This window comes from Tachysurus fulvidraco, chromosome 26 (genome assembly GCF_022655615.1).
Source record: "Tachysurus fulvidraco isolate hzauxx_2018 chromosome 26, HZAU_PFXX_2.0, whole genome shotgun sequence".
In the NCBI taxonomy this organism is placed as follows: Eukaryota; Metazoa; Chordata; class Actinopteri; order Siluriformes; family Bagridae; genus Tachysurus; species Tachysurus fulvidraco.
Window position 1 is genome coordinate 9,540,992 of NC_062543.1, and position 13,642 is coordinate 9,554,633.

Here is a 13,642-nt window from a genome sequence, read left to right on the forward strand (position 1 = left end):
TTGTTAGAGGTGGGTGCCCAGTCATGACACCAAGAGCACAATCAAGACTCATCAATGTTGTAAAGAAATAACCCCAAATGACAGCCAAAGATTTGAAGGCATCATTGGAACTTGCTAACATCTCTGCTCAAGAGTCTACAATAAGGAAAACACTGAACAAGCAGGGTATTAACGGCAGGACACCACAAAGCCACTGCTTACTAAAAAGAACATTGCAGCACACCTGAAGTTTGCAAAAGAACACATTGACACTCCACAGCGGTACTGGCAAAATGTTTTGTGGACTGATGAAACTAAGATTAAACTAAGAAAAAACACAGTCAAAACACGGTCAACCAGTTATTAATTCTAAGGGTTCACTTACTTTTTCCACTGCCATTTTGAATGTTGAATGAGTGTGTTCAATTTTTTTTTTCGATGTTTTTTGTGTAATTATTTTTACAAACACATTATGTTTGTCAATACCCTTGACTTAAATAAAGATCAGATCAATTTTTATGACAAATTTATTTAGAAAACCATGAAATTCTAAAAAGGTTCACATGCTTTTTCTTGTCACTGTATTTATCTCATGTATACACTCAATCAGTAGTCCAACATCTTAATCACTGAGTTACCTACATTAACACCCTGCTGAAGAAGGCCCACCAGCATCTTTGTTACATTAGATGCTAAAGGGGCCCTCTGAGGTGCTAAGGAACTATTAAGAGCTCCAGCAGCAGTATAGGTGGGGCTTCCAGATGGAGATGTAATCACCTCCTTTGTCACAGAAGTTCACAGAAGTTGGATTCTTACAAAAGATGGACGACCAGTTGATGTGTTAGAGGGACTTCACTGTCCTTAAATCTGCAGTGTTTTCACAATTCAAAGAGGTGCTACATAAACCAATTAAAGGGCACATACTCTGAAACTTAAAATGCATGAGATCAACAAAGAAATGCTTTACAAAAGACTTAAAGAATAAAAAACCTTCTGGCAACTCCAACTACCATTATTAAAACTACAATTCTCATCTATCGCCCCATTCACCATTTGAACATACACTCAAATGTTGTCTGTGTATTTCAAATAAATAAATCAATAAGGAGGGGACTGCATAGAGGACAATTAGCTGAAGTTATAGTTATAGCTCAAGTTATAGTTGTTGTCTTCAGTGGTTTCTGTTCTCTGTCCCTACAGGCTGTGGACAGAAGGTGCTTTGCCTCTAAAACTGAAACTGCATGTACATTTTTAATGTTTATTTTCAATTGCAATTCAAACCTAAAAGTCAAATCAAATTGCAACACATATCAAATTATAAAGGATTATAAATTAAACAGAAAAAGCACATTACTTACATTTTCCTTGGAGAAGACCCTAGTGAAGCAAAGGTAGCGTGTCACCTTTGATTTAAACAGTCCATCCTTCCATAAGTCAGCATCCATTCCATCTGTGGTTTGTGCAACCTTTGAGAAGAAAAAGAATGAATGAAAGAGACCAGTGTGCCCTTTTGTAAGACTTCCCTGCATTTATTTATTTTTTAAATCAATTTTGGTAATTGGAACAAAGTGATCAACAAAGATTTTCACTTTTTCAATATTACAGACAAAAAGTAAAATGGTTTTAAAAAAGTGATGATAAACATATAATTAAAAGTAAACAGCAAATAAATAAATAAATAAATAACGATAGAGTCTGGTTTGAGACCACATGGCTCCAGGTCACACACTAAGCAATGTCGATCATTAAAGATATTATATAACACCAAGTCAAGCCAAGTAGCTTTTATTGTCATTTCAACCATATATAGCTGTTGCAGTACACAGTGAAATGAGACAACGTTTCTCAAGGACCATGGTGCTACATAAAAGCAAAGACTTAGGACTTAGTTAAAAAGTCTTAACCACAAAGTGCAACCTGGTGCAAACAGTGCAGGACAACACAAAAAGACAGACAAGACAGTGCAGGACAAAAGACTATGCAAACAAAAAAATTACAAGACAATACAAAAAAAGACAATACATAAAGGATAATAAGCAGAAACCGTTCTGACCAGTGTAAATACTGTAAGTTCAAGCAATATTGTGTGTGCAGTAATATTAGAATGAACACAGTGTTATAGCAGCAGGTCCCTGAGATAATGGAAAGTATTGTGCAAAACAGCAAACAGCTGAAATGTGAGACAGCATGTGCAAAGGGCAAAATGTGTGCAAAAACAGCACAGAAGACAGCATTTAAAGTCCCACACGGTGATTCCAATATCTCTATCTCTAAAAACAGGTGAACAAGCACATGGAAAATGTATGCAGTCAGTGGTAAAATGTAAAGGAAAGGACTAACATTTATTCACCTGCTTTTTAATTGCATATTTCATTTTGCTGCACCTACTCTGTCACACAATCTTGTCATGACACACAACTACAGTCAGAAGAGATTTTCTGTGGTCCTGAAGATCTTCATGATGTAGGTTAAAATTCCCTGTCCATTTGTGTGCAAAGGATGGGATTAAAGGAGGGAGCACACTCCCAGTGCAAATAACACAAATTCACGTACCATAACACTATTTTATGTCTCAATATTCAATGTCATGGGACACAGTAAAGGAATTAATGAGTGCAACACAGATTCGGGTCTGAAATAAAGAAGCTGGAGGCAGAATTGGAATAACACCAAAGTTTTTCTTTTAAATTTCAGGGTTTTTATTTTAGAAATATAAACACATGAATGCACACAGGTGGCTCCATGCTGGTTCTCTCTGTCCCTATCCCTTGTTGCTCTCCTTTTCATTCATACCATGGAACACAGCAACACAGAACATTCATTAATCTAATTCCCACTCACATTCTGCAGCTTTGCTCTCTATTCATAAACCAGGGCTTTGCTCTCCATTCATAAACCAGGGCTGACCACACACCTGCTTCTGAGTCATAAATTATGGTTGGGTTAAAAAAAAAATCCAAAACTTGGATTATCCCATGAAGCACCATGAAACACCAAATTTGTTTGTGTCCCGAACAGGTTTTCTGGCAGAACTGGCTTAGTATCAACAGAAACTCTTATTTTCCACCTCTTCATCAGAGTTTGAACAATACTGACTATAGCTGGGCAATATGTCCTATAAATCAAATCTCTGATTTTAAGACAGAATTTGATTTTTGATTTTAAAACAATTATTTAAATAAAATGAATAAAAACACCAGAGACTATAGGATAGATTTTTTTTATTTGAATAAAAACAATGTAAGCAAACATAGAAATGCTTATTTGGACTAAAAGTGCAAACTTGCTTTCGCTAACAACTTGTCTTGTTAACATAACTTTTTTGGTGGATTAATAAAGTGAAAACAAGTCTTTACAAGTTCTGGTTATTCTAGCAAAATAAAGTAATATAACAACATGAGGGATTTGTAAAATGCAAACTGCAGACTTAAATCACTTTTTATAAAATAAATAGTTGTCTCCTGGTTCACATCTGTGGGGCATGGAGTCAACCAGTTCAACATGCAGCCTTCATGCTAAGTAAAATCAAACAGGTGCCAGACAGCATTTTACATGATTTTAGCAAGGAACAAAAGCCTGTCCACTGCTTCAGACTTGAGACATGCCCTTCGGCATGTTACAATGCCCTCACCTATGCTAAAGACCCTCTCTGATGGGGCACTTGTAGCAGGAATAGAGAGGTACTTCTTGGCCAGTTTACTAAACCTTTGAAAGTTTGCCTCATGTTGCTTCCACCACTCAAGTGGATCAGTGTCCTTGTCTGTATCTGGGGACAACAAGTAGGACATCATCTCCGTTTCAATTTTGTTTTGTGAAGAAGCTTCCTAGCATTCTTCTTCAGCTCAAGCTGAGCTTCTTCTTGGTGCAGCAGTACAAATGATCCAGGTGGTGATGTGCGTTTTTCAGTGGGCACCAGCTCTGTGATGGCTCTTTTCTTAATATTTTCAATCTTGTCAATCTCAATATACGCTGTGCAGAACTTAAGGTCTATGAGTGAGGCCATGTCCAAAAGATCATCAGTAACAGGATAACTGTATTTGTCACAGATACTTCAATTCAATTCAAGTTTATTTGTATAGCGCTTTTTACAATGGGCTTCGTCTCAAAGCAGCTTTACAGAACATAAACATAAAGATACGTCAGTATGGTTTTTTTTTTTGTGTGTGTGAGCTCAGTATCTTCCTCCTCTGGTTGAAGAGACTGCTTTTGAACACATGGAGCACAAGTTTGATGCACAAAACCCTCACATAATCTTCTGCAGACAGTGCATCAGTAAAAGCTTGCACTGGTTTATGGCTTTGTTCATGGATTCCAACATATCTATGTCTTGCCACGCGGGCACAAGATGTCTGCTTTTTTTCCATCTGACCCCAGGACTGTGCAATGGCTTTCTCTTGTTCCAAGACACGTTGTATCATTTTTTGCCTTAAACCCCACCATGTTGGGGTCTCTGTGATAAGCTGATGAGTGGGCTGTCCGAGCTCAGTCTGTGCATTAGCCAAATCTCTTCTTTTTTCCAACTAAAGGAAAAAGCACAAACAACCATTTTGCAAATCCTAATAACACGTTCAACATGATCCTTCACACCATTTTTTGAATGAATAAAGAATAAAAAAAATCAGTGCTTCACATGGACTATATTCACACATTGTGTGTGCTATTTTGTTTACATGTATGAAATTAATGTGAATGTATTTGATTAACAAATTATAGAAGATATATACTATATAAATATTATATTTACATTTACAGCATTTGGCAGACGCCCTTATCCAGAGCGACGTAGATAAGTGCTTAAATCTCTAACATTGACTACATTAATGCTGGCTCACTAGGTTACATACTTAAGATACCATGAGTTTAAAACATTTGTTCAAAGTTACAATGAAAAAGTGTCAAAGGTTTTTTTTTTTTTTTTTTAATAAATGCAAAAGATAAGGAAAGAAGTGCTAGTTGAAGTGTTTCCTGAGTAAGTAGGTCTTCAACCGCCACTTGAAAATAGCTGTCCGGACCTCTAGGGGAAGTATTACATTATTAAAAAAATATATTGTTATATTTTTATTAAAATAAAAATATTTTAATAAAATATATTTTTATTAAAATAAAAATATTATAAAAAATATTTAAATTAATTAATTATGTTGATTATGGCTACAGTAATCTATAAATAACTGTTCAAACAAAATAAAATTGTGCATTGTCATTTATAAATTCACAGGTGGCGTTATGCAGGTTGTGTCCAAAACACTGGAGGTTTGTCCACTCGTTTAGTTTCAGAGCTTTAATCATGTTGGTGCCACTGTCTGTTGTTATGCAGACATGCCTGTCTTCCCCAAGTTTCCATGAAGCCAGCGCATCTTTCAGACCTTGAGCATTTATGGATTACTGAGATATAAATTGTGGTCACCGGGGAAATAAGTTCTCAGGAGGCAAAATCTTTGCAGAATCCAGCCATCTATTATGTAACGAAATGTGCCGTCAAACTCAAATAGGGCTGCATATGCTTCAACTTGACCAAAGGTCTGACGTGATGGAGTAAAACGACATATTGGACACTTTATGGACAGTGTCTCCTTCTTAGCTTGGGTCTCAAATCTAGCCTTCTTTCCCCTCATGATTGCACAATTGCCCAGTAGAATACTGGTGACAGTCAAGAAACTTTCAGTTCCACCATAAGTGCTGAGAAATGTCTGTGATGTGCATTGGAGAGTGTGGACATCTTCTCTATGCCCGTGGTCTAATTGTGACATAGTAGCATTTTTTTATCGTTGCAAAAGCAAGCACAAGCTTCTCTTAATATCTTACACCAGCTACCAAAAGGCTTACTGTCTCTGCCTATTTCTTCTAGCCATGCCTAGCACCATTTATTTTTTGTGTCTTCCCCAGCCAACTCCCTATCCTGCTAACGATGTTTGCTTTGCTACTTTGCCGGACATCTCCGCTCCAGCATCTATACTTAGAAGGACTCGGTTGCAGCTGGATCTCAACCATGCCTTTTCCAAGACCTGAACCATTCTTGAGCACTTGCATGCTTATGAAGTGTGCAGTTTGCCTTCACTGCAAGTTGTGCTGCCTTCTGAATTAATTGACCTTAATACATTTGCCTTAAGAAAGGAAACCATCCACTCTGAACCTCAAGTCTGTTAGATCTAGGAGTAGTGGCCAGTAGGGGAGACCAGGGACAGTTGTAACAGGGGACGGTTGTAACACCTTGAATTCCTCCAATCAGAAATACCCTAGAGCGATGACACTTACTGTATACATGCTCAGTTAGTTTCCCTCCATTTTTGCCATAAAGGGAGCCACATTTGAATCTTCCTGACGGAGTTATCTACAAAAGATTGTTTTTGAGGTAAAAAAATTACTTTTCTTTCTGATGTACTTTTTTGGATGCTGTTATAGGATCAAATGTCTATGAATTCAAACAAGTATTATTAAAATCACTATTTTGTAAGCTAAAAATATAAATGGCTAACAAGTGTCAAACTAGCAGTCGAGCTAGCTCACATGAGATGACATTTCGTTACAACCATCCCTGTACACTGGGATGGTTGTAACAGTGGAGAGACTGTATTAAAATCATTCTTGCAACCTGTACATATTTCATAAAACCATACATTGCTTCAGCAGTTGACAGATTGAAGTTTATAATATAACAAATTGGTTATTCTAGTAAAAATGGTTTTTGATGTATTGCTAAAAATTGCAAAAAGTGTTACAACTGTCCCTGGTCTCCCCTACTTCTCACAGAAAGCCAGTTTTTTTTAAAACATATTTTCACGAGTGTTTTTTATGAATTGTCTATTTGAAAGTTGTTAACCACTATGTTAGTGGTTAGATCTTCACAAAATTCAATTGTATATCTGGCAGAAATCTGGGATCTGAGTTCTACACAGCGTTGGACACACACACTGCACATTTCTTTGAAATTTTTCAGAAATATGGAGGAAGTCAGGGAAGAATACTAGATTCAATACAGCATCAGGTTTATTCTGATGTATATTCTTTTATGATGTTGAATGTCATCTTTGAGTCATAATTTGAATGATTGTTTACCTTTGTCCCATAACATGTCTCCCTGTCTCGTTTTTTTCATGGTCATCTGATGTAACTTCTGTGCATACTGAGGGTCCTTCTGGGGGATGACCCAGAGGAGTTTTATAAGATGTGCTTTGTAAGTAATGTCGATGTTTCTGCTTTCTTTAATTGTTTTTTCAAGTCTATGAGGGTATACATCAGGATATTAAGAGTATTAAGAGTTAGGACCCATTAGAATAGTTTTTAGTCTGAATATTTTCTAAAACATGATAAACTCAGAAGAATGTAAAAGTACAATAAATTGGTCTTTGGAACTTGTATATAATATTCCAAGTCTGCAAAAGTCATGCAGTTAAAAAAAACCCACCAAATAATTCAAACTTATGCTGTGTTTTAATCATTGTTTTCTGAAATTAACATTCTCTTTAATTCTTGAAATCTCTCTCTGGTGATAATGATATGAAACTTGGTGATCAACAATAATCAAGCACAAGGACACATCTGTGACCATTATTTTATTTAGCTAAAGAGTTTCTTTAGAGCATTGTACTGTTTGAATGATGAAAAGAACTCTTTCCTTATTTTTTCCTCTTATTACGATACAGACGTAAATGCAGACTTCAGTCAGATTGATGTTGGCCTTCTTACAGTTTAAACTGTAGAAATGTCTGCCAAAAATCCATATGCCCTCAGTGAGAACTCCCCTCAAGGGCAATCATTCTGGAGGGAAAGATTGTCATAGATGATGTCCCATATTTGCCACAAGTTGTTTGTCTTCTTTTTGCTTTGATCTATGATCTAAATTTGAACTCCCCAAAGACAATGAAAAGTGTGTTTGATTTTATTCAGAGGGTATTTCTGTCTCTGGGAGGGAAGAACCTTAAAGCCAAAATTCAAACCCTTAAAAATTGGCTTTTAAAGAGATCGTTGATCTCTTATTTCTGCATGGGATGCTAATTTGTTAAATGTGGAGCTGGCATATTTTGTGGCCAGTGGTTTTATATGTTCAACAGTTTACAGTGATAGGTTCAGTTATTGATTACTGCTGACAGCAATCAGTCATTAATCAGTCATTAGTCTGAAAATGTAAATTTAATTCACATTTGTACTGTTTAATTACATGGACATGTGTACGTGCGTCATGTTATTACTGTGATGTTCTTTATGCATATTTATAATGTTTGTTACATAAAAGATTTAATGTTTGTTACATAAAAGATTTTGTTACATAAAAGATAAAAGCACGTATTTCTTTAAATCTCAACAGCTTAAAATGAAGATTAAACTCATGTTGAGAACAGTTTTCAGCAACTTCATGGAATTATTACAGTAAACTTATTATAAAATCTTAAGTAACAATACTAAACTTTCATTAGCATGTTAACAGAAATTGACAAATTAAACTAATGATATTTTTAGTTAAGTTACTCAAAGTATTAGCTTTTACTTTGCAAAAATGAGGCAATTTGTTTTCAAACTTTTTTTTTAGGTAAACTGAACTGGTTAGAATTTAGAGTGTAAATTCACATTATTACCACTTATTCTTCTGCTACCTCCTCCTTAAATATGTCTGCATTTTCTGGTATCTCTCTTTCTAACTTTGCTGTTCATGACTCTCAAACTAACAACATGAATTTTGATAATCCGAATAATTTTCATCCCCAACTCTAATCTTCCATTCCTCGCCAAAATTTTAGAACAGTGGCTTCTCAACTGCTTTCTCATCTTTCCACTAATGATCATTTTGAGCCACTTAAGTCTGGATTCCGTAAACTCCACAGCACTGAACCAGTTTTTAGTTAAGGTCACTAATGACTTGTTAATGGCTTCTGATTCTGGCCATCTATCTATTCTGATTCATCTTCATCTTAGTGCCACTTTTGACACTATAGATCACTCAATTTTAATCACCTGCTTAGAGACTATCTTTGGAGTTCTGATTCTGCATTAAAATGGTTTAAGTCCTACCTCTCTGATCATAAGCAGTTTGTTGTGATGGGTGACTGCAAGTCTGAGGTCGGTGTCGTGCAATCTGGTGTTCCTCAGGGATCAGTTTTGGGCCCATTATAATAGTATTTACATTTTTCCATTTGGCCAGCTTTTAAGATCACTTGGTCTTAACTATCACTTTTCTGCCGATGACACTCAGATCTATATACATTCAACCGCTGTGTCTTTTCTTACTCAATGTTTTACTGCGATTAAGAAATGAAAATTTTCTTTGTCTGAACAGTGACAAGACTGAAGTGATGCTTATTGGTTCACTTCATCAGTTGCGTAAAGCAGAATCCATAACCGTGTTGATGGCTACAATTCCAAACTAAACAAAAAAAAAATTGGGGGTGATATTTGACGGCAATTTAACATTTGACCATCATGTTCGTAACACTGTCAAAGCATAATTTTTTCAGAAACATTGCCAAATTACGTCCCATGTTGACGTATTGATTACTGTAATGCTTTGCTGGCTAAGTAAGTTGAAGTTGGTATAAAATTCACCTGCTAGAATTCTGACTAGGACCAGTGCAAGGGAGCACATCACACCTATCCTGGAAAAATTGCACTGGCTTCCTGTTAGTTTTCGTATTGATTTTAAAATTCTCTCTTTTTTAAAAAATTAATTTGTTATTTATTGGCTTTTTATTTTTGGTATGGTTAGATTTAGTGGCTGTAATGTTATGTGTATCTTTTAATTTCATCTTTTTTATGTCGAGTGCTTTGAGATCCTACTTTTAAAGGTGCTATACAAAATAAATTATTATTCTTATTATTCTTATTATTCTTATATCTTTCCCTATGCTGATATTAGATGAATGTAATCTGAAGCACATGAGTAGATAATTAGATAGCAGCTGGACAGAAGGATTAGATAACTAATGGATAGAAGGTTTAAAGTGGATGGTGAGTATATGTAAATTTTTTATGTGTTTTATCTTAATGGCTCATCAGGAACCACTACTATCTACCTACTACTATCTGCTCATCAGGAACCACTACTATCTACTACTACTACCACGCAATAAAATCTATTACAATTACTTTTTTCCCCCTAAGAAATCAATATTGCTGGATTACAGTATTTTCCGCACCATAAGGCGCACCGGATTATAAGGCGCAGTCTCAATTACGGGGTCTATTTCTGTACTTAACCCATACATAAGGCGCACCGTATTATAAGGCGCATGATAAAACATACGGTCTACAAAAAAAGGTATCAGAAGCAAAACAGTGAGTTTAGTTGAACTTTATTCTACTATTTAACAACACACACATTATTTTTAATCAATCTTCTCCCACAAATCCATCAAAGTCCTTATCTACTGTGTTTTCCTAACTTGGTGCAGTACATTTTCTTGCTTCCACCACTCCCGAACTATAGATTTATTGATGTTGAATACTTTCACAGCTCTATTCCCATTTACAACCGCGTAACTGATAGCATGTAGCTTGAATTGTGCCTCGTAAGCATCTGATTTTTATTGCCGGATGACAAACCAACTTAAGGTGCATTTACCGCCACCTACTGGACTGGAGTGTGGAGTGCATAATGGTTAGGAAGAAACAAATGTTGTTTTGCAACATACCGGTAGTATACCTACCGGAGGCGTGGTGGAGGTAAGCGTACGTACTGTACGTATTGCGTAATGTCCTCTGATTGGTTTATCGCTGCCAGCATACGTAGTGTTACATAGTAACATACATAGTATTATGTCCCTTTGTCAGCGGGAAATGGTCCGACAGTCAATCAAGCGGAGCACTTACCAAAGTCGCACAGTTTGGAACTTGGTGCACACAAGGCGCACGGCCGATTTTTGAGAAAATTTAAGGCTTTTAGGTGCACCTTTTAGTGCGGAAAATACTGTATTAGAAAACCGTCGCTGTCTGGAAATCAATGTATGCAGGGACACTTACCACATCATAGCCAGTGGGTGCTCGGTTTCTTGAGGCAACAACACCTACACCAGTAATGGGATCCATAAGCATTTCTGGCAGGGCATCTGACAAATCCCGTACCTCGGGCATCATGAGGCTCTAAGCACATCAAAAGGCAAAATGAATCATTAAATGTATGACCCCACCATCAAAAAAAGTTTTTTTAGTTTGTGTTTTAACAGTTGTTTTGCAACAGGTAATTTTGTGAACTTAAAAGATTAATATAAAATGAACTTTTCATTTTGTCTACCCACATGCTCCATTTGCACTGAACAATGTAGTATAGAAAGATATAGTTACTACTCTACACATAGAACTGTCTGTTCCCCGAGGACCTGTGTATAAACAATGGAGACACATTTTTCTGTTCTAAAAACAAGCAGAATTTGATGCAAACAGCATCGACAGAGATGCATCCGCTGAAAACATGGTCTTTATCATTATTAGCTTGTATGCTTCAAAAAAAACATAAAATAGAAGGGGAAAAAAGTCACCAACTATATTTAAGTAAGCAAATAGGATAGTAAGCAAATTATTTAAATAGTTATTTAACCTTAACTGATGCAAGCATTGTAAGAACTATATCGTGCAGTCATGGAAAAGAGGATTAGTCAGCTAAAAGAAATTAATCACTGTAGTAATAATCCAGTGGTAGAATCGTACCTATTTGCTTACTTAAATATAGTTGGTGACTTAAATAACTATTTAAATAGGTTAAATAACTATTTAACCTTAACTGATGCAAGCATTGTAAGAACTATATCCTGTAGTCATGGAAAAGAGGATTAGTCAAGTCAAGAAGAAGCTTTTATTGCTTTACATAAAAATCATAATGAAAACAAAGAACAATTTAAAATATGTTAAAAAAAAAAGTAAAACAGGAATAAAAGTGACTTGGATAAAAAGTGCAATCAGTATGAAGCAGCACAGCACTCATTCAGTAAATGCAGAGTTAAACAGATGTGTTTTTAATCTTGATTTAAAAGTGTCTACTGTTGAAGCACATCTGATCTCTTCTGGAAGCTGATTCCAGCTATAGGTGGCATAATGACTAAATGCTGACACACCTTGTTTTAAGTGAACCCTTGGTATCTCTATCTGACCTGATCCTAATGATCTGAGTAATCTGTTTGGTTTATATTCAATTAGCATATCGGTCATGTATTTCAGTCCTAGGCCATGAAGTGATTTATAAACGAGTAACAATACTTTAGAATCTATTCTAAATGTAACTGGAAGCCAGTGTAAGGACCTAGGACTGGAGTGATGTGCTCAGATTTTTTGGTTCTGGTCATAATTCTGGCAGCAGCGTTCTGTATGAGCTGCAGATCCATTGCAATAATCCACCCTGCTGGTGATGAAAGCATGAACAAGTTTCTCTAAGTCCTGTCTTGAGACAAAAACATCTAATTCTGGCTATATTTCTGAGATGGTAATAAGCTGATTTGCTTATTGCTTTCACATGACTACTGAAATTAAGGTCAGACTCTAAAATTACACCAAGATTTCTGACTTTATTTTGTGTCTTTAGACCCCTAGACTCAAGGTGTGTGTTAACCTTGAGAGTTTCATCTTTATTTCCGAATACAATGACTTCAGTTTTGTCTTAGTTTAACTGGAGGAAGTTTTGACGCATCCAACTGTTAATTTCATCAATGCAATTACACAGAGAGTCAATGGGGCTGTAGTCATTAGGGGACAGGGCTAAGTATATCTAGTTGTCATCTGCATAGCTGTGGTAAGCAATTTGGATCTTTTTCATTATTTGACCAATTGGGAGCATATACAACTTAAAGAGAAGCGGTGCAAGAATTGAGCCCTGTGGGACTCCACATGTCATGGATGTCCACTCAGATTTATGGTTACCTATGTTCACATAGTAACCTCTCCCTTTTAGGTATGATTTAAACCATTTGAGGACCATCCCAGAAATCCCTACCCAGTTTTCCAGTCTATGTAAGATTATGGTGTGATCTACCGTGTCAAAGGCAGCACTAAGATCTAGTAGCACCAGCACTGATATTTTACCTGAATCAGAGTTTAAGCGAATATCATTTATTATCTTCATGAGCACTGTCTCTGTGCTGGCAGAAGCCAGATTGAAAATTGTCCTGATAGCCATTTGAGTTTAAGAATTTGTTCAGCTGATTGAAAATAACCTTTTCAATGATCTTGCCTATATAAGGAAGATTTGAGATTGGTCTGAGTTGCTAAGTATGGTTTTGTCTAGGTTACTCTTTTTTAAGAGAGGCTTAACTGCCGCCATTTTTAGGGACTCTGGAAAAGTACCTGTGAGCAGAGAGGTCAGTTTCTGAACAGTTACCTTTTTGAGAAAGGATGTGGGGAGGTTGTCAAGGCTGCAAGTTGATGCTTTAAGATGTTGTACTGTTTCTTTCAAGGTTTTTATATCAATTATGTCAAATTCTGAGAAAATGACAAATTTTTGAGGTTGTTGTAATGATGACTGGCCGACCACATTACAATATGAGGCCGTATTGATTGACATTCTGATATTACTGATTGCATTTGTTGTCAGAGAGCATTTCACTAGGAACTTGATTTGGGAGGATTGTTCTCTCTCTACAGTAGCAAGAAGAGTGCGAGTGTTGTTTATGTTGTTGTTTATAATGTTTGAGAAGAAGATCTGTCTAGCTGTGCCTAGTTCTACATTGAAAGTACGAAGACTGTCCTT

The 13,642-nt window shown here is 36.2% G+C and overlaps 1 protein-coding gene across 3 annotated transcripts in view; it reads right to left on the bottom strand.

Annotated features, from left to right (window-relative positions):
• Positions 1–13,642, bottom strand: part of mvb12ba (multivesicular body subunit 12Ba) — a 42,452-nt gene that overhangs the window by 15,561 nt on the left and 13,249 nt on the right. For 2 of the 3 annotated variants that reach the window (XM_027168029.2, XM_047809237.1), the window contains exons 2-3: positions 10,930–11,049; positions 1,338–1,445 (exon numbers count right to left, since the gene is read on the bottom strand). In XM_027168029.2, the coding sequence (XP_027023830.1) occupies positions 1,338–1,445; positions 10,930–11,043 (222 nt within the window). In that variant the 5' untranslated portion in view covers positions 11,044–11,049. The remainder of the gene's footprint in view (positions 1–1,337; positions 1,446–10,929; positions 11,050–13,642) is intronic. The other variant, XM_047809238.1, reaches the window with a different exon arrangement.